Below are 21,326 nucleotides of genomic sequence, written 5' to 3' on the forward strand. Positions count from 1 at the left end.
TCTGGTCTCAAAGAAGCCACACCTGCACCTAAGGTCGTGGTGGTCTGTGGCCACGAGTGTCAGGATCTGGTTACTATACGTTGCTGGTGGCTGTGACTCGACAGTTTACAAGGGATGCTTCCCTCATTCCCCACAGTGACAGCTGCGTGACATCGCATCTCACCCCCTTTCCCAGGGGGCACATTGCCAGAGGGCTCTGCCGGCCCAGGCTCGCTCAGAGCTTGAGCCCATAAATCATCGGTGCAGTGGGAGGGGCATCAGGGTGGGGACCGGTAGTGCATTTCCTGTCTCCAGGGACCAACATCCATCCATGCCAGGCTCTCCACTGGGCACCACAGACCTCCTGGTGGGCAAAGCAGGCTCGGCCCTTCCCTTCCCGGGACAGACTCTGGCGCCCACGGCCTGGGTGGGCTCCTGCGTCCATCCCCCTGGGCTTCCCCAGCCTCCCCGTCCTGGCCTGAAAAGTGGGGGATATAGTAGTGGGCCTCTTGGGTTGCTGGAGAATGGCTGAATCATCTTCGTAAAGCATTCCGTAAAACAGCGCTCGCTCTATGTAGGTACCTGAGGTCTTGCTGATGTCATAGTGTGAGGAGGGAAGATAGATCGCATACAGACAATTGCAATGAAGGGTGCAGTGTGGACGGGGCTGGGTGCAGTGTGGATGGGCCAGGTACAGTGTAGATGGGGCCAGGTGCAGTGTGGATGGGCCAGGTGCAGTGTGGACAGGCCAGGTACAGTGTGGACGGGCCAGGTACAGTGTGGATGGGGCCGGGTACAGTGTGGACGGGCCAGGTACAGTGTGGATGGGCCAGGTGCAGTGTGGATGGGCCAGGTGCAGTGTGGATAGGGCCGGGTGCAGTGTGGATAGGGCCGGGTGCAGTGTAGACGGGGCCAGGTGCAGTGTGGATGGGGCCAGGTGCAGTGTGGACGGGGCCAGGTGCAGTGTGGACGGGCCAGGTGCAGTGTGGATGGGCCAGGTGCAGTGTGGATAGGGCTGGGTGCAGTGTGGATAGGGCCAGGTGCAGTGTAGATGGGGCCAGGTGCAGTGTAGACGGGGCCGGGTGCAGTGTGGATGGGCCAGGTGCAGTGTGGACGGGGCCAGGTGCAGTGTGGACGGGCCAGGTGCAGTGTGGACAGGGCCAGGTGCAGTGTGGATGGGCCAGGTACAGTGTGGACGGGGCCAGGTGCAGTGTGGACGGGGCCAGGTGCAGTGTGGATGGGCCAGGTACAGTGTGGATGGGGCCAGGTGCAGTGTGGACGGGCCAGGTGCAGTGTGGATGGGGCCGGGTGCAGTGTGGATGGGGCCAGGTGCAGTGTGGACGGGGCCAGGTGCAGTGTGGACAGGGCCAGGTGCAGTGTGGATGGGCCAGGTACAGTGTGGATGGGGCCAGGTGCAGTGTGGACAGGGCCAGGTGCAGTGTGGATGGGCCAGGTAGTGTGGATGGGGCCAGGTGCAGTGTGGACGGGCCAGGTGCAGTGTGGACGGGGCCAGGTGCAGTGTGGACGGGCCAGGTGCAGTGTGGACAGGGCCAGGTGCAGTGTGGATGGGCCAGGTACAGTGTGGATGGGGCCAGGTGCAGTGTGGATGGGGCTGGGTGCAGTGTGGATGGGGCTGGGTGCAGTGTAGACGGGCCAGGTGCAGTGTGGATGGGGCCAGGTACAGTGTGGATGGGCCAGGTGCAGTGTGGACGGGCCAGGTGCAGTGTGGACAGGGCCAGGTGCAGTGTGGACGGGCCGGGTACAGTGTGAATGGGGCCGGGTGCAGTGTGGATGGGGCCGGGTACAGTGTGAATGGGGCCGGGTGCAGTGTGGACGGGGCCAGGTGCAGTGTGGACGGGGCCAGGTGCAGTGTGGACGGGCCGGGTGCAGTGTGGACGGGGCCAGGTGCAGTGTGGACAGGGCGAGGTGCAGTGTGGACAGGGCCAGGTGCAGTGTGGACAGGGCCAGGTGCAGTGTGGACGGGCCGGGTACAGTGTGAATGGGGCCGGGTGCAGTGTGGATGGGGCCGGGTGCAGTGTGGATGGGGCCGGGTACAGTGTGAACGGGGCCGGGTGCAGTGTGGACGGGGCCAGGTGCAGTGTGGACAGGGCCAGGTGCAGTGTGGACGGGCCGGGTGCAGTGTGGACGGGCCGGGTACAGTGTGAATGGGGCCGGGTGCAGTGTGGACGGGGCCAGGTGCAGTGTGGACAGGGCGAGGTGCAGTGTGGACAGGGCCAGGTGCAGTGTGGACGGGCCGGGTACAGTGTGAATGGGGCCGGGTGCAGTGTGGATGGGGCTGGGTGCAGTGTGGATGGGCCAGGTACAGTGTGGACGGGCCAGGTGCAGTGTGGATGGGGCCAGGTGCAGTGTGGATGGGGCCAGGTGCAGTGTGGATGGGCCAGGTGCAGTGTGGACAGGGCGAGGTGCAGTGTGGATGGGGCCAGGTGCAGTGTGGATGGGGCTGGGTGCAGTGTGGACAGGGCCAGGTGCAGTGTGGACGGGCCAGGTGCAGTGTGGACAGGGCGAGGTGCAGTGTGGACAGGCCAAGTGCAGTGTGGACTAGGCCCACGAGGTGGGGAGGAGCCTGGCTGAGCCTCTGACTGTCGCCAGGGTCTCGTTTGCAGATGAGTCGGAGCTGATGGTGCAGCTTCCAGACAAGATGCGGCTGGACCTGGCCATCGATGTGAACTATGACATCGTCAGCAAAGTGGCGCTCTTCCAGGTACCCGCCCCCCCACCGCCCACACCTCGGGGCTCTGGGAGGCCCGAGTCCCCGCCTTCCTCTAACTGGGCTCCTGGCTGCTCCCCATGCAGGGCTGTGACCGGCAGATGATCTTCGACATGCTCAAGCGGCTGCGCTCTGTCGTCTACCTGCCCAATGACTACGTGTGCAAGAAGGTGAGGGCCAAGGCGGCAACGGCTGGGATTTACCCCCCCGACCCCGGCTGTGAGGGCCCAGGGAGGGTGGGATTGGCAGGGATGGGAAGAGTGGCCATAGCTCTGTGCGCTGGTCAGCCGGCCGCAGGGCTCCTGGTTCCGTGGCACAGGAGGCTTTGTCCGGCTCCAGACACCGAACTCAGGCTTTGCTCCCTGGACATGGGATCGTGGGGGCCAGGACGAGGAGCCCCACTTTACAGAAAAGGGACGTGAGGAGCCTGAAGAGGGGCAGGGCCATAGCTGTGGATGGAACTGTTGCCAGGATCTTGGTCTTGCGATGGGGGAAAGGGGGCGGGTGTAGAGGTGGGGCAGGGCAAGGCTGCACATGATACCCTTGCATGGCTGTTTGTGGGTTTTTCCACCTAACCTTTTTTTAAAGGTTTTTAAAAAAATTTTTTTTTTAAATTGATTTCAGAGAGGAAGGGAGAAGGAGAGAAAGAAATAGAAACATCAATGATGAGAAAGAATCATTGATCGGCTGCCTCCTGCACGCCCCTCACTAGGGATCAAGCCCACAAACCAGGCATGTGGCCTGACAGGGACTCGAACCGTGACCTCCTGGTTCATAGGTCCATGTGCAACCACTAAGCCACCGCGGCCGGGCAGCTATCAGTTTATTGTCTGAGGCACCGCGAGGCTGTCCATGGCCCAGGCCCTCATCGGGACGCATAACGGGAATGTGTAGAGCACCGTCACAGCTGCCCCATGACAGCTAGCATTTTCCATCACCCCCTGACTCCCCACCACCCCCCTGTCACTGAGGCAGGCCGAGGGGGGGGTCATTCTCCCCAATCCACAGATGGAGAGGCCGAGGCCCCACAACACACACCAGGTCGTGCCACCGGCCCAGTCCTGCTGTGTCTGTGGTCGCTTTTGACAATGACAGAGGGACGTTCCCCTTCTCGGTTTCAGGGGGAGATAGGGCGCGAGATGTACATCATCCAGGCGGGGCAGGTGCAGGTCTTGGGCGGCCCTGACGGGAAGTCTGTGCTGGTGACACTGAGAGCTGGATCCGTATTCGGAGAAATAAGGTTAGAAGGGGGCGGGTGGGGGGGGGGGGCCCTGGGTGGGCCTCATCCTCAGGGCCCTGGGGGTCAGAGGGAGCCGCTGTGGATGCTGCCCTGGCACCTGCCGACATATGCAGGTGACACGCTCTCACTGGCATGGGGCGGACACATGGGTGGAGAGGAAGACTGTAGGGTGAGTAGAACCGCAGCCCCGAAGGGCCTCACCCCCTCCTCCCTCACCCCAGCCTGCTGGCGGTCGGAGGCGGGAATCGGCGCACGGCCAACGTGGTGGCCCACGGCTTCACCAACCTCTTCATTCTGGACAAGAAGGACCTGAATGAAATTCTGGTGCATTATCCCGAGTCTCAGAAGTTGCTCCGGAAGAAGGCCAGGTACTTTCCTTTCTTTTTTTAACTGACAAAGTCCACAGAGCCCTGGCTGGTTTGGCTCAGTGGATGGAGCGTCAGCCCTCGGACTGAAGGGTCCCGGATTCGGTTCTGGTCATGGGCACGTACCGCATTGCAGGCTCGATCCCTGGCCCTGGGTGGGGTGGGGCTCATGCAGGAGATGACCGATGGAGGTGTCTCTCTCTTGTAGATGTTTCTCTCTGTCTCTCCCTCTCCCTTCCACTCTCTCAAAAAAAATAAAAGTGCATGGATGCTTTCGTGTGCGGTCCTGAAGGACTAAGACTTCCTCTTCCATCGCTGTAGGACCGTCTGTGTTTCCTTTGGCAAATACAGGCAGGTCCGAGAATGGGTTCTGAGCTCTGTTTCTGCCTTGCGCGGAGAGTGGCTCACTGTGGGTTCTCTCTGCACGTTGCTCTTTTGCACACGGCGCCAACCCTGCTGCACAGCCCCTGTGGGTCCACAGACAGCGCGCTCACCCCCGTGGGCAGCGGCAAAGCGCTCCTGTGCGTGGCCATTCGGGCCGTTTCTGGGATCTTGTAGTAGGAACAGGGCTGCAGTGAGAACCTGTGCACCTGTATCGGGGATTGTCAGGGAGCAGGTGATTTCTTAGGAAAGCGTATTTTTGCTTTTAAAAGATCGGGGTTTTAATTGCGTGACGGAGGCCACATGGTCTGGTAGGGGACCCCAGTCGGCGTCAGGGGGCTGATAGAGCTCAGATCTCCTTCAGGTGTGGTATGGGCTGTGTGACCTTGGGAAAGTGTCTTAACCTCTCTGGTCTCGGTCTTCTCCCCTATAAATGAATGGTAACTATAACTCCACCACTGTGTGCGTCTCCAACAGGGTGCCCGGCCTGTGGGAGGGCTCAGTAAGAAGGTGAATAATGATGGTCCCTCTTTATCCGTTCAATTCCCTCTATAATTTTCCCATTGGATACTTTCTAATGCACATATCTGGTGTCTGCCCTCCCTTGCCATTTATTGCATATTCTCCTTTTCCCCTTCATTCTTTGAAATAACACCACGCACAGAGCGTGGTCCTGGTTAAAGGAACTGAGTCTCCAACATCTGTTCATGCAGCACAGTCATTTATTGAGGATGTAATTGGAAGCCCTGAGGACACAGCCGGGACCAAACAAAGCCGGCATCCTCTTCGGGGGTGGGGGACCGACAACGGAGAAGTGAATGATTAGGTGATGTGTCACCTGGGACAAGGGCTCTGCGGAAACACAAAGCCACGGGAGGGGACATGCTGACGGAGGGAGCTACTGGGACAAGTCGGCAAGGAAAGGCCGTTCTGAGCAGGTGGCATGTCCACGGAGACCTGCAGAGAGGAAAGGCGTGAGCTGGGGCGCTGCCCGCAGGGAACAGCATGCCAGGCAGAGGGAACAGCATGTGCAAAGGCCCACGGAGGCTCAGGCTCGGTGTGTGTGTGTGCAGACCAGCAAGGAAAGGAGCACAGCTGGCTATGGGGATGGAGGAGCGAGGGGCTGAGACTGGGGAGGGCCTGTAGGTGAAGCCTGGTGATGGCTCCGCCCACGATGGGGGGTGGGGGTGGGGAAGCCACTGGGCCCTTCCAAAGGCCGGTGAACCTGAACTTTCCCCACCAAATCCCCCACTTCCCCTCCTCTCCCGAGGGCCGGGAAGTGTGGTCAACACTCACTATTCTCAGATCCTGTATTTGCGATTCGCCTCCTCGCTAACATTCATTTACATCCCAGACCCACACTCAGGGGTGTGCATGGTGTTGGCAGGCACGGGGGAGCAGGGGAACATCTGAGCCGCCCAGAGCGCGTGTTCCAAGCTGAGCCGGAGCAAGCGGCGCTCCGCCCTCTCCTTCCAGCTCCTACTGTACTCAAGTGTCTTTTTGGGTGGTCTGCCCGGTTTTTACGCTTCCGTGAAGTTTTTTGGTGACCTCGCTACTTAAAAAGGCTGGGAAATGCCTCGAGGTTTGGAGCTGCCGGTCCTGGGCTCGTTGTGAATGGGTCGGCAATAGGGTAAATGAGATGTCTTTAAGCAGAAGCACACCCGAGGCAGGTTATGTATCGATTGGCTGATGAAGATGTTGTGTTGAAAGGCACACAGAGCCTTCATCCCGATCCCCCCAGCGGCGACGGTTCGGGAGTCACTGATTCCGTGTTTGCAGGGATTCGTGGAATTTACCCAGGTAATAGGAACGGACTGTTTATGTCTGAGAACTGGCCCCCGGGCTCCCCCTCCCTTCCTCCCCCTGCAGGAAAGCCAGGCTCAAGTGGCATCCATCCCACCGGCCAGGTTAGGTGAAGCTTTGCCAAATCAGCCAGATCCTGCAGAGGCCTGGCTCCTGACCTGCCTGCGGGACAGGGGGTGGGCGTGGGGGCAGCCAGAGGAAGGAGGAAGGGCTGATTCTGGACAAGTTTGAGGAGAGAGGTAGGGGGCCACGTAGGAGTGCTGCCCATCGAAAGAGAGACGAGATCGCCCGGCTGGTGTGGCTCAGTGGTTGAGTGTTGACCTATGAACCAGGAGATCGCGGTTTGATTCCCGGTCAGGGCACATGCCTGGGTTTCTGGCTTGACCCCCAGTGTGGGGTGTGCAGGAGGCAGCCGACCCATGATTCCTTCTCATCATTTATGTTTCCATCTCTCTCTGCCTCTCCCTTCCTCTCCGAAATCAATTTAAAGAGAGAGAGAGATGGGGTCTGAGAACCACAGGGCCTGGGGGTGTCTGTCTGAGTTGGTGAAAGCCACATGTGCGGTTCTGTCTGAGCTCCCCACTTTATGGGAGACCCGTGGCCCCAAATAAGTGATGCTCTCAGCTCTTGGACTTGGCCCCTCTAAGAAAGGGGGCCAAAAGGTGTCATGCATGCCCCCTCCTTCAGGGCTCAATGCTTGATCAATTATAGTGGACAGCTCCTTCGTGTCGCCTGTGTCCCACCGAGCCTTCCTGCAGACGCGTGTGCGCGGAATTACAGACTCAAATAACACGGATGCTGGTGCCAGGCATGGAAGAGGCCTCGATGAAGGATCACGTGGTGTTCTCCGGGGGCAGCCCCAGCTAGCACATGCACGTCTTGGGCAATTAATATCGATACGCACAATTCCAATCCATTGCCTCTGGTTAGAGAAGCAGCCAGCCAGGGCCTCCTTTGTAAACAAACACGTTTTGCTGGAAGCCCGAGGAATGAACGGGCCAATTAGCAGTCTCGGCTCTGCTCGATTATAGGCGAAATGCATTTGTTCCTGAGCCAAGCCGCTCGTCATAAATGTGCAGCGTGAAGAATTCCTCATGAGAGGCGGCGGCTCCGTTAGATGGAAAAGTCTCTCCTCGTTTAGGGAAGCCGGGTGACATGCCGCATTTAATCTGGGTTGTTATTCTGTCTCGGCCACTTCCTAGCAACCTTGGGCACGTCAGCTCCCCCCTCCCCTGCTTCTGGGCCTCAGTTTCCCCAGCTCTCATAGGCACAGTAATCCCAGCCCTTCCCGTGTCACAGGCGTGCTGTCAGCATCCAAGAAGAGCATGCCCATGAAGTTGCTGCGATCATTAAGGTCTGGCATGCTGGGGTCAGGGGTGTGGGTTTGAATTCCAGCTCGGCCACTTCCCAGCTGTGTGACCTTGGGGAAGTTACTCGCCCTCTCTGAACTTCCATGTCCTCGTTTGAAATGAGGGGAAATAACAGGACCTACCGGAGGACTCCTGGGAGACTTAAATGGCAGAGTGCGTTGTCAGTTATCACTGCTGCCTAACAGTCTTACCGCAGACGCAATAGCCTGAAGCCACACGTATTTATTATCTTGGAGTTTCTATGGGTCAGAAGTCTGGGGATGCCTGGAATGGGCCCACTTCAGGGCTGTAATCAAGGTGTTGCCAGAGCTGGGTTTCCTCTCAAGTTCAAGTGGGGAAGGATCTGCTTCCACGTCACGTGGTTGTTGGCTGAATTCAGTGCTTGTGGTTGTAGGACTGGTGGCTGCCCTCAGGGTCTTGTCCCCTCACTTCCGGCAACATGGGCGCTGACTTCATCAAAGCCAGCAAGGCTTGTCCTTGCAAGACAGAGATCATGATCCTGTGTGACGTGTTCATAAATGTGACAGTTGTTCACCCTCGCTGTGTTCTAGTGATTGAAAGTAGGTGGGATGTCCCACTCCCCTCAAGGGGCGGGGATCACACAGACAGAGGCAGGAAGGGGGACTGCAGAGCCACCCAAGAGCGCCTGTAGAGGACTGAGCACAGGGCCTGACACGTACAGACGCTCAGTAAGGGCTGGGGTGGTGCTGGTGCTGGTGGTGACGTGACCATGAAGCCAGAGAAAGAGAAGCAAAAAGCTTTGGGTCCTTTTCCATCTGGGCCTCTTATTTCTGATTCCATACACTGAAGTACCTTCGTTATTTCCTGTGTGACCTCAGGGAAGTTGCTCAACCTCTCTGAGCCTCCGTTTCCTCCTCTATAAGGTGGAGACAATAAGACCCACCTCTGTTGTTCTGATCGTTCAGTGAGGTGCTATGCACGAAGCCCTTAGCGCTGTGCTTGGCTCAGAAAATACACTCAGAAATGGTTTGCCAGCCCGGCCGGTGTGGCTCAGTGGTTGAGCATTGACCTATGAACCAGGAGGTCACGGTTCGATTCCTGGTCAGGGCACATGCCTGGGTTGCGGGCTCGATCCCCAGTAGGGGGTGTGCAGGAGGCAGCCGATCAATGATCCTCTCTCATCATTGATGTTTCTCTCTCTCTCTCCCCCATCCTCTCTGAAATCAATAAAAAAATATATTTAAAAAAAAAATGGCTTGCCAAACAACCACCACCATACAAGTCCAACTCGAAGGACACTATACAAGCGAACTTATCCTCTGTCCCTGAGTGTGCTGGGGACATGAGCGGACGCTGTGTGCTGATGACATGAGTGGATGCTGCATGCTGGGGACATGAGTGAATACTGTGCTGGGGACATGAGCGGACGCTGTGCTGTGCGCTGGGGACATGAGCGGACGCTGTGCTGTGCGCTGGGGACATGAGCGGACGCTGTGCTGTGCGCTGGGGACATGAGTGGACGCTGTGCTGTGTGCGGGGGACATGAGCGGACGCTGTGCTGTGCGCTGGGGACAGGAGCGGACGCTGTGCTGTGCGCTGGGGACATGAGCGGACGCTGTGCTGTGCGCTGGGGACATGAGCGGACGCTGTGCTGTGCGCTGGGGACATGAGTGGACGCTGTGCTGTGTGCGGGGGACATGAGCGGACGCTGTGCTGTGCGCTGGGGACATGAGCGGACGCTGTGCTGTGCGCTGGGGACATGAGCGGACGCTGTGCTGTGTGCTGGGGACATGAGCGGACGCTGTGCTGTGCGCTGGGGACATGAGCGGACGCTGTGCTGTGTGCTGGGGACATGAGTGGACGCTGTGCTGTGTGCTGGGGACATGAGCGGACGCTGCTCTCTTGCAGGCGCATGCTGAAGAGTAACAGCAAGCCCAAGGAGAAGAGCGTGCTCATCCTTCCTCCGCGTGCCGGCACCCCCAAGCTCTTCAATGCCGCCCTGGCCGCAGCGGGAAAGATGGGCGCCAGGGGGGCGAAAGGCGGCCAGCTGGCCCACCTCAGGGCTCGGCTCAAAGAGCTGGCTGCGCTGGAGGCGGCTGCCAAGCAGCAGCAGCTGCTGGAACAGGTAATGTGGCCGGGAACCCGGCCACCGACCCGCGTCACCTCTGTGCCAGGCAGAAGGAAGGCCGGGGACCTCCGCGAGGGGACCCACCATCCATCCTAGGGGGTGCTTTCCCTCCTTCCTGTCCGCAGGGCTCCTTTGGCTGCACGGGACAGTGCGAGCTCATATTCACTTGAGAAAACGGAGTTTATGGGGTGGAGTAATTAAAAAGTCCGGGCAAGTGTTACCGGGAAACGCCCGGGTGGGCTCGGGCTGCCTGTCGCTGTGTCCAATAAGGAAGGCAGGTTGAATCATACTAGGTGTTTATTGGGAAGGCCAGCCCACCAAAAAGACAGGGCGCTTATAGGCATCAAACCCTGCCTTCCAGCAGGTGCAGGGGGCAGGGGTATAAAGGGGAAGGGGCCAGGGTGCTACATACAGCCCCGGGGGTCCACAGACGTCAGCTATTGTCTTCAGTCATTGATGAGATGATGTTGATGAGATGATGTTTTGACTCCTGGTGGGTCGGCCTGACCATGCTTATGGGTTCTGCTTGCTGGATTCACAGCTGAGTCACCTCCTCCATCGCTTTGCACAGGCCTTGAAAAGGAAACTTTAAGAAAAACTTGATTCCCTATTCTCATATAAGAAACATAACCCCCTATTCACATAAGCATATGTGTGCTGAGATTTAAAATAATATGGTTACTTTTCAGATGAATTCAGGTTATAGGTCCCCCTATCACAAGGCTGAGTCCAAAGCTCAGATGATGCCAACAGCTCGAGGTGTATCATCTCTGTTTTCCTGGGAGATGACTCCACTCCCGGGCTGGCCCCAACAGAAGGTGTAGCAACTCCAACAGAAAGAAAGCACCTCTTTCCCCAGTAATTCCAGCAAAAATCCCAGGGCTCGCTGTCATTGGACAGAATTGGGTCACATGTCAATTCCTGAGCCATTCAGTGGGGCGCTCCACCGAGGCCTGGCTCACATGCCCCGCCCTACACTGAGGCGGTAGAGTGGCTTTCCCAAAGGGAAGTCCTGGTGTGGGCAGCGAATGTCCCTCCCTCTCCAGATAAAAGTGATGTTCTCCTAGTTCATGTTGTGTCTGTCGAAAAGATTTGCAATTTAAAAGATTTGGAAAGGCGACAGGCACTGTGCAGACTGCTCCCACCCCCATAAATCTAAAGGGAATTTTCAAATTAGTTCTGGGCCGTTTTTTTCTGTGACTAATGCCCAGAATGCCAATTAGAGTGATTGCATTAATTATGGCTGCTTATTACGGTCCTGTAGGGAGGCTGCCGGGAAATGGGGGGATGGGCTTAGGCAGGAGCTCGGTGGCAGGGGCGGGGGCAGCAGGCCATGGGAGACAATTCGGAGGAGGCCAGTGCTCTCGGGCTCAGTGCAGGCTGGCGTCAGAGTCCGGCACCCGTCAGAGGCCAGGGGACAGCACGATCTGAGGAGTGATGCCTGGGTCTCCAGAGGCAGTCACCACTGGCCCCAGGTTGAGCACAGGCATGACTGTCTGGCTCGCCGCCTGCCAAGGGCGGCATCACGCGGGCTGGTTGGGGTCTTTAGGGCCGGCTGAGCTGACAGGCGCTCCCAGAGTGTCCTCAGGACAGTGACGGGCTTGATCCGAAAAGGGCTCCTAATGTTAGCTCTTCACTGAGGCAGCTCAGAGACGGGAATTACATGTGCACGTGTGTTCCAATCAAAGGCATTTCCCCTGCAATTCAGAACCAGGGCAGAGTGCAAGGGGCTCTTCCGTAGCTGTCCAAAGACACAGGTCCAAGCCCCGGCCCTGTCACCGCCAGCTGTGACGGGTATAGCTCCTCAAGCCTCCCGAGGCCCTGGTTCCTCAGGGTCGCCACATGGGGTACCAGGGATGAAGCGGGAGACCGGGATGCCTTTTACGAAAGCATTTGGAACATGGCGAAGCCCTGGACCAACTGTCCCATGATTCTTCCGGTCCGGTCAAAGCAGGATGCTTCAGGACGCCCCATAGGGGGCGCCATCTGGGCATCCTGCCTTGGGAGTGCCTGTCAGAGCTTAGCGTGGGCAGGGGAGGAGGAACAGGGGTGACAAGCCTGCAGACACATGGGACAGAGGGAGGGACACGTCCCCCAGGACGCCTTGGGTTCTAGGAGCATCTTGTCCCCCACCCCCTGCTCCCCTTCCTTCAATACCTTGTGGCTTGAGCCAACTTCAGGGGTCTCTGTCCCTTTAATTCTGCATGATGACTGCTCTCCCTTTAACTCAGCACCATTTCGAGCGGGACTCGGACATCTGGGGACCCTGGGCCTCCTGGTCTGGGGTCTGCTCCCTCCAGGAGGGGCCACGGGTACCCACAAAAGCATGGGTTTTCAACCAATTCCCTATGATACACAGACCATGGCCAGCACCCTCGGGGGGCCTGCAGGCTGGAGGCTGGAGGAACCCACCGAGTCCCCAGACATGGGGCTGAGCCCAGCCTAATGCCAGGGGCCTCTGTGGATCTCAGCCTTTGAGATCTTCCAGAAAGGGGGGCAGGCCACAGTTGCTCCAGCCCTCATCGGCCCTTTCCTCGTCTGGTTAGTTTTTCTCATCCCCCGAGGAGCGCGCAGCCCTGGGAACGGGGTGGGCAGGGAGAGGTTTAGCTCTGAGACGCAACAGAGACCTAAAATCTCTCCCCAGGACCTTCTAACCAGAGATTTTAATCCGTCAACGTCCCCCATACTATAGCGTCTCCATAAGTAACCCTGACGCCGCTCCGCCCAGCCCCCCACCCGCTAGTTGCACCTGCTGAGCTCGCCATCCTTTTCCGTGGGGTCCGACGCGGGGAACAGGGAGGTAGCTAAATCCCTTGGACATTCTCGGCCTCACCAGTCACCCTTTCGGGATTCCAGGTCAAGAGCTCGGAAGACGCGGCGGGAGAGGTGGGCTCCGCCGCCCCCGACCAGCCTGCACCCCAGGAACCTCCTGCCCCAGGCTCTCAGCCACCCGCCTCGCCAGGGGGCGCCGAGAAGGAGGCAGCTGGTCCCCAGGAGGAGCATTCCGTGCGGATCCGCGTGAGCCCCGGCCTGGGCCCTGGCGAACAGATCCTGTCGGTGGAGGTCCCGGAGGAGAAGAAAGAGGCGGAGTGAGGGGCCCACCCCCACCCCACCCCGCCCAGCAGCCCAGCAACCGAGACGCTGGTCCACAGTGGTGGCCTGGGGGGCCCTCGGCTAACGGCTGGCCCTCATTCCTGCTCCCACACCAGCTTCTCCCGGGCTGGTCTTGACATCACCCACTTTCCTAGTGTCCCTAAGTCCCACCGTCACCTGAGAACCCTGCCTCCCTTGACTAATATTTTCAAGGACAAATATATTTATTTCTAATTTGCAAGTTCATAGGCAGAGGCTAGAATGGGGCTTTAACACCAGGGGACACTTTGCTGGAGGTCAAGGTTTTGAATGTTGGGGGTTTCCCTTCAGGAATCTGTCTTCCATGTTCCAAGGACGGACAGGAACCGTCCAGCAGAAAGGTGGGCAGTTGTTACTGTCCTTTTTTTATTTTATGAATTTTTTAAAATATATTTTTTATTGATTTCAGAGAGGAAGGGAGAGGAAGAAACATCAATGATGAGAGAGAGTCATCAATCGGCTGCCTTCTGCACACCCCCTGCTAGGGATCCAGCCCACAACCTGGGCATGTGCCCTGATGGGGAATTGAACCATGACGTCCTGGTTCATAGGTCAACGCTCAACCACTGAGCCACACCGGCCGGGTGAGCCACTGTTACTTTTCACTTGATTTATTTGGGAGTGTCTTCCCTTTCAGCACATACAGGGCGTGCTTGTTTTGTTATAATTGCACTCTAGTCCGTGTCTGGAAATAGCGTAACATTGAACTGCTCTACCATTGACACTTGCATTATTTCCCATCTTATGCCGTTAAACAGAGCGCTTCAATCGAAAATCGCACACAGGCATCATTTCACTGGTAAACACTATTTCTAGATAGGAGAAGTCTGGAGGTTTGGGCTAATTCTTTTTCTTCATCATGATTCCCATTTATCATTCTCCTATTTGCATTATGTATTCTAATAGAGGTCCAAGCATAGAGAATGCTTTCATCTTGAGCAAGTACTTCAGATACATCAACACAGTAAGCGTATGGCCTTTCAGCAGATGACAACATGTTTCAAGGGCACCCTCTCTGTGAGATCCTATTTTATGAGGATTTGTCTGTTTGTAATATATTTTTTATTGATTTCAGAGAGTAAGAGAGAGGGAGAGAGAAACATCAATGATGAGAGAGAATCATGGATTGGCTGCCTCCTGCATGCCCCCTACTGGGGATCGAGCCCGCAACCCGGGCATGTGCCCTGACCAGGAATCAAACCGTGACCTCCTGGTTCATAGGTTGAAGCTCAACCACTGAGCCATGTCAACTGGGCTATGAGGATTTTTTTTAATATGAATGTACTTATTCTTTTAGAGCTCAACCCTTGAATATATACTGCTTATTATATAAAGCGAGAGATTTTTGAGGTTCCCAAGAACTGTCCTGGAAAGAAAATTGATTTTGAGATGAGATTAACAGTGACTTAATTTCACTGAGCTATCTCATTAAACTGGACAATGTCACGGAACTTGGATATTAGGTAGATTGAACTGGAGGGGCTGATCGCCCAGGTGTGGGTGGGACAACTCAGAAACACTAATTCTGCCGCCGAACCGGGACCTATATTTATGTCTGTGGAGTCTCGACTAATTTAAAACGTCTCAGCGTTTCCTGCATTCCGGTAGGAAATGAATAGCAAGCTATTTTTTCTAACTACATAAACATTTTAAATAAAATTAAAGCCAAGAAGCTGCTTAAAATTCCATTATCAAAATGCGCTCAGCTCCCTGGAATAGTTTCAGCTGTTTTCTTAGCAAATGGGAGCCCCGCCTTTCACGCTCTGGCTTTCATCCCATTCCAGTGCATTTTAATTAAAAGTGGTTCAACCGACGTCCCTGGCTGGTGGATTCGTTTCGGAAACTGGCCATGCACGACAGACACTTCTGTGAGGAGAACTCCGCCGATGGCCTGGCTCGGGCTCCCTGACCCGTGTCCACTGCCACCTCGGGGGCCGTCCTCCGCCTGCAGTCCCGTGGCTGAGTGACATCCCGGTGGCATACCTTACCACCCCCCCTGGGCCCTAGGATTGTAAGACCCCTCCCCCCAAATACCCAGCTCCTTTATATCCGGTCTCACCTATTGGCCTCACCACGCCCATTGGGCTCATTCAGTGGTGCAGGGTGCTGACAAGCACGGGCTGTGGGTTCTGACTGCCTAGCTTCCCAGCCCAGCGGGACCATGTCCGTGGACGACCATGGGCTGCTCTGAGCCCCGACAACCTCATCTATAAGATGGAGACAACACACTCACCGCACAGGGCCACTGAGACAATCAGATAAGAGACTGGCATCGCCCGTCGGGATGGGCGTGAGGATGCAGGCGACTTCCATCCCCGTCTGCTACCCTGGGAGGAACCCCGAGAGCCCCGTCTTCTCTGACTTCTGCCTCCGCCCTGGGTTACGCATAGAAAGGGCGAGATCGGTTCTTTCTTTGCTCTTGAATGAGAGTTAGTGCTGAGGCCTGGACACATGTTAATTACAACAATCCAAGTCACAGCTTTCCCCACTGGCCATGAATGTATTTAATCCAACTTCATAACCCCCCCCCCCCCCAAATCAAGACCCTAAAACACCTTCACCAAGGGTCCCTGTCCTGGGCCGGTCACTGCTCCGGGCGAGGCCAGGGCGGGTTTCATGGGTGGGTGACCTGGTGCTCCGAAGGGTCCTGTGCTTGAGTGCTCTGCTGTCTCCGTCTTTAAGTTCTGGATAATTCTGGACGGCAGGGCCCCTCCTGGACTACCACCTGCCGTCTGGACAGGCCAGCGGGAGAGGAGGCAGAGTGGGCCTCGCACCCTCAGCCTCCATCTCCCACCTCCCAGCCACAGGAACCTGCTTCCGTGGAAACGGGCCCTGTCAATCATGCATCGTGACTCAAACACGGTGCCTCCGGCCAGGCCCACCGGCCCACCGGCCTCTCTCGGTTACTCTCCTGTTCAGTTCGCCTCCTTGCTGGGTATCAAATGTTGAGCATGACCTCCTCGCTAAGCGAACCCTGCTTTGGGAAGGCAACTGCCCAGCCTTGGAAACGAGGCCCTGGTGTAGCCAGTCACTGCTCTTCTGACCCCTTATGCCCGATACCCACGTTCCCAGCCTATCCTGTGGCCGCGGGTGGGCCTTTGACCCGGTTCCAACCAATGAATGAGGAAGGGAAGGATGATGGGAGGCCTTCCTAGCAAAAGGAAAGCCCCTATTCCTGCTGTCCGCCCCTATTCCTGCTCGAAGTCCTGCTGGGAGTGTACTTGGAGCTGCAGCAGCCGCCTCGTCACCAAGCAGCCAGAGGATGGGGGACGCAGATGCCCACTCGTGAGCTGCCCCCCCAATCCCCAACCCACGCATCTCCATATTCCCAGGTGATTCTAATGTGCAGCCAAGGTTGAGAACCACTGCCGTAGACAGTGAAGTGCCTTTATGACTGAAGCCGTTCTCAGGCACCATCTCCGTTACCCGCCGCTGAAAACCTCCCGGCAGGAGGGCAGTGGGAGGGAGGAGAGGGCGCAGCGGGTGGGCACGCATTCCGTCCATGGCTCGTACACGCTGTGGATGTCGCTGTGTGCTGGGTTCCTCCGACACCCTGCGGAAGAGAAGAGAGGGCCGAGCGCCCTTTTCCCTTCATCCTTTCGGCAGGCAGGACATGTCCTCGGCCGGGGCCTTCCCAGGTCACCAGTGCCAGACGCAGCCAATAAAAGTGCAGGCGCCTCCGTTTCAGATCAACAGTCGGTGGAAGGTTTTCCTTGTTCCGCATAAGTATGGCCTGTTCACTATCTGGGGGTCTATTTATGCTAAAAATTATTTGTTGTCGACCCCAAATTCACATGAAACTGGGTGCCTTGTCTTTCCTCTGGCACCTCTCGTGGGCTGGGGTGGCGGCCTCTTGGCGGGCCTGGGCCCTGAGGCATCCCGGCTCTGCCCAGCCGGACAGGCTTCGGATTGGATGCCCCGCTCCCTCCTCCTCCAGAGCGGGTCGTGATTGGTGGAGGAGGAGGGACAGGACCCGCCCCATTCTGTTGGCCGGTGTTTGGGTTTTAATATTCATCGTTATTAACTTTATTCTGAATGCACAGCGGAGGCGTTCTACAGATTTCTTATGACAGTGATGGCGAACCTATGACACGCGTGTCAGAGGTGACACGCAAACTCATTTTTTTGGGTTGATTTTTCTTTGTTCAATGGCATTTAAATATATAAAATAAATATCAAAAAGATAAGTCTTTGTTTTACTATGGTTGCAAATATCAAAAAATTTCTATATGTGACACGGCACCAGAGTTAAGTTAGGGTTTTGTTTTTTTTTTTCTTCAAAATGCTGGCACGCCGACCTCGAAAGGTTCCCCATCACTGTCTTATGAGTTACCTTAATGTAAATAATACATCGCCCCACCCGCCATCCGAAAAGCCAAGGATCCGTGCCAGCAGCCAAACACTGCACAGGTGAGGGGCCAGGAAAATTAGCTTGTCTGCTCCTAGGGGGAAGGAGGTCGCTGGCCCCTCCCTTCCCGAAGCACTCTCCCGGGAAACCTGGGGCCTGGCACCTCCCTCCTACCCTTTGGTGTGTAAACAATCTCCCCCAAAGCTAGACAGCCCGGGGGTGAGGGGCTGGGGGGTTCCCCATCCCTGCCTCGTGGGGTCTTCCAGTCCTGGGACTGCACCCCCTGTGATGTCAATGCCTATGGAGACAGTGCTGGGGGCTGCTGACACCTGGAGGCCAGGGCCCAGCTGCAGCCCTTTGGCCCTTCCCCACCATCAGAGGAACTTATCACCCTTTGGAGGAGAGCAATTAACTAGACAAACGGCTGCAGATCTAATGATCACAGTCGCTGCAGGAGGCTGGGCCTTTCCCTGGGACCTGAGAAATCCAGGGACCTTCTGTTTCCCAGTCAGTCTCTATAAAAATGTGCGTGCAGACCCCCGGGTCACCCATTCCTCACATTCCTAGATTTCTGAAACCAGAAGTGCCCTGCTCCTTTAAGAACGGGAAGGGTTTCCAGACAGGACCAAGACAAGAATTCAGACGAGACCGAAAACATCCGTATAGAAGCCGAAGGTTAAGTAAACGGTTTTAAAATTGGATCCGCCTTGATTCCGTGGAGGACACGGTATCGGATGATTGTTGGCAGATTAGCAATGAATAGCACCCCACCTGGAAAGAAGCTGCCCGGGAGGAGTATGAGCCCCAAAAGTTGGTCCCCAAGAAATAATATGTTGCATGCTGTCGGCATCTAAGTTTACTCACAGCGGTTCTCAACCTGTGGGTAGAGACCCCTTTGGCGGTCGAATGACCCTTTCACAGGGGTCGCCTAAGACCATCCTGCATATCGGGTATTTACATTACGATTCATAACAGTAGAAACATTACAGTTATGAAGTAGCAACGAAAATAATGTTATGGTTGGGACACAACATGAGAAACTGTATTTAAAGGGTCAGAAGATTGAGAACCACTGACTCAGAAGTTTATTTTTATTTTTTTAAATATACTTTATTGATTTTTTACATAGAGGAAGGGAAAGGGATAGAAAGTTAGAAACATTGATGAGAGAGAAACATTGATCAGCTGCCTCCTGCACACCCCCTACTGGGGATGTGCCCACAACCAAGGTACATGCCCTTGACCGGAATCGAACCTGGGACCTTTCAGTCCGCAGGCCGACGCTCTATCCACTGAGCCAAACCGGTTACAGCTGACTCAGAAGTTTAGAATTGAGAATGTAGGGAGATCCTGTCTGAAATTACCCCCAGAGAAACATTACGTGATGACTGTGGAGAAGAAAAATTTGAAGACCAGGAATGGAGATCCAAAACTTTGTGTGATTCCGATTTGAATGATATTCCCCCCTGAGAACAATGAACTGAAACGAAGAATGAAGCCTGTTGAATCACAGGTGTCCTTAGGAGGAAATGAAAGGGCACCCACCCACCTTTCATGGCAGGACCCTGCATGAGGTTGCTCATATGAAAGAAAATAGGAATATTTCTCTTAAAGTTGCCAGCAGATGATATGACTTTGAATGGCAGAACTAACCAACAGCACTCAAAGCCATGTATGCTTGGGGCCTTGGAGCTGTCCTACTTAGCAATTTCGTTTTGATCTTTTTTTTATTGTTTAGAGTATGACATATGTCTCCTTTTTCCCCTATTAACCCCACCACCACTCCCACCCCTGAGGGCAAGCCCCCACTGCCCCAGTGTCTGTGTCCATTGGTTATGCTAATATGCATGCATACAAGTCCTTTGGTTAATCTCTACCTCCCCGCCCCGTCCCCCCGCCCCCGCCCCTTGTCTCTGGATCTATTTTTGTTCATCAGTTTATGTTGATCATTATATCCCACATATGGGTGAGATCATGTGATATTTATCGTTCTCCGACTGGCTTATTTCGCTTAGCGTAATGCTCTCCAGTTCTGTCCATGCTGTTGCAAACGGTAAAAGTTCCTTCTTTTTTTAATAGCGGCATAGTATTCCATTGTGTAGATGTACCACAGTTTTCTAATCCACTCATCTGCTGATGGGCACTCAGGCTGTTTCCAAATCTTCGCTATGGTAAATTGTGCAGCTATGAACATAGGGGTGCATATGTCCTTTCTGATTGGTGTTTCTGGTTTCTTGGGATATAGTCCTAGAAGTGGGATTACTGGGTCAAATGGGAGTTTCATTTTTTTAAAAATATACTTTATTGATTTTTTTACAGAGAGAAAGGGAGAGGGACAGAGAGTTAGAAACATCAGAGAGAGAGAAACATCGATCAGCTGCCTCCTGCACACCCCGCACTGGGAATGTGCCTGCAACCAAGGTACATGCCCTTGACCGGAATCGAACCCGGGACCCTTCAGTCCGCAGGCTGATGCTTCATCCACTGAGCCAAACCAATCAGGGCTGGGAGTTCCATTTTTAACTTTTTGAGGAAATTCCATACTGTTCTCCACAGTGGCTGCACCAGTCTGCATTCCCACCAGCAGTGCAGGAGGGTTCCTTTTTCTCCACATCCTCTCCAGCACTTGTCGTTTGTTGATTTGTTGATGATAGCCATTCTGACAGGTGTGAGATGGTACCTCATTGTCGTTTTGATTTGCATCTCTCGGATAATTAGTGACTTTGAGCATGTTTTCATATGTCTCTCGGCCTTCTGTATGTCCTCTTTTGAAAAGTGTCTATTTAAGTCCTTTGCCCATTTTTTGATTGGGTTGTTTATCTTCCTTTTGTTAAGTTGTATGAGTTCCCTGTAAATGTTGAAGATTAAACCCTTATCGGTGATAGCATTGGCAAATATGTCCTCCCATGTAGTGGGTTTTCTTGTTTTGTTGATGGTTTCTTTTGCAGTGCAGAAGCTTTTTATTTTGATGTAGTCCCATTTGTTTATTTTCTCCTGAGTTTCCATGGCCCTAGAACAGTGATGGCGAACCTATGACACGCATGTCAGAGGTGACACGCAAACTCATTTTTTTGGTTGATTTTTCTTTGTTAAATGGCATTTAAATATATAAAATAAATATCAAAAATATAAATCTTTGTTTTACTATGGTTGCAAATATCAAAAAATTTCTATATGAGACACGGCACCAGAGTTAAGTTAGGGTTTTTCAAAATGCTGACACGCCGAGCTCAAAAGGTTCGCCATCACTGGACTAGAAGCTGTATCAGTGAAGATACTGCTACGACATATGTCTGCTATTTTGCTGCCTATGGAATCTTCTAAGATTTTTATGGTTTCCCATCTTACATTTAAGTCCTTTAACCATTTTGAGTTTTTTTTCCGTTTTGATGTTTGTAGAATATCTCTCAGAAGAGATAATTACTCTTTTAAGATAACAGACAAAATAAGGAATTGGTCAGCTATAGATACTTTGTGCCTTTCTTCAATGTCTTTTAAAAATATATATTTTTATTGATTTCAAAGAGGAAGGAAGAAGGAGAGAGAGAGATAGAAACATCAATGATGAGAACGAATCATTTATCAGCTGCCTTCTGCACGCCCCCTACTAGGGATCAAGCCCGAAACCTGATCCCGATCGTGCACCAGTGGGGTCCCTCAGCCTGGTCTGTGCCCTCTCGAAATCCAGGACCCCTTAAGGGATGGTAGAGAGCCAGTTTCGGCCCAATCCCCACAGGCCAGGCTGAGGGACAACACCTGTGCACGAATCTGTGCACCGGCTTCTAGTATATATATAATTTCCCTAGGCATTGAAAGAAGTATTTTTTGCTTTTTTTAATTTGGGCTCCTGCAGAACATTTGGTACTTTCCGATATTCACATTATGGAATAG

The 21,326-nt window shown here is 54.7% G+C and overlaps 1 protein-coding gene across 1 annotated transcript in view; it reads left to right on the top strand.

The window, feature by feature from the left end:
- CNGB1 (cyclic nucleotide gated channel subunit beta 1) overlaps positions 1-14,891 on the top strand; it is a 49,485-nt gene extending 34,594 nt beyond the window's left edge. The window contains exons 26-31 of the mRNA XM_070397789.1: positions 2,604-2,701; positions 2,794-2,877; positions 3,829-3,947; positions 4,169-4,315; positions 9,736-9,952; positions 12,812-14,891. Coding sequence (XP_070253890.1) covers positions 2,604-2,701; positions 2,794-2,877; positions 3,829-3,947; positions 4,169-4,315; positions 9,736-9,952; positions 12,812-13,048 — 902 coding nt within the window. The 3' untranslated portion in view covers positions 13,049-14,891. The remainder of the gene's footprint in view (positions 1-2,603; positions 2,702-2,793; positions 2,878-3,828; positions 3,948-4,168; positions 4,316-9,735; positions 9,953-12,811) is intronic.
- The last annotated feature ends 6,435 nt before the right edge of the window (positions 14,892-21,326 follow it).

Source organism: Myotis yumanensis, unplaced genomic scaffold (genome assembly GCF_028538775.1).
Source record: "Myotis yumanensis isolate MYYU_CA2020_CCGP unplaced genomic scaffold, mMyoYum1.0.hap1 SCAF_18, whole genome shotgun sequence".
NCBI lineage: Eukaryota > Metazoa > Chordata > Mammalia > Chiroptera > Vespertilionidae > Myotis > Myotis yumanensis.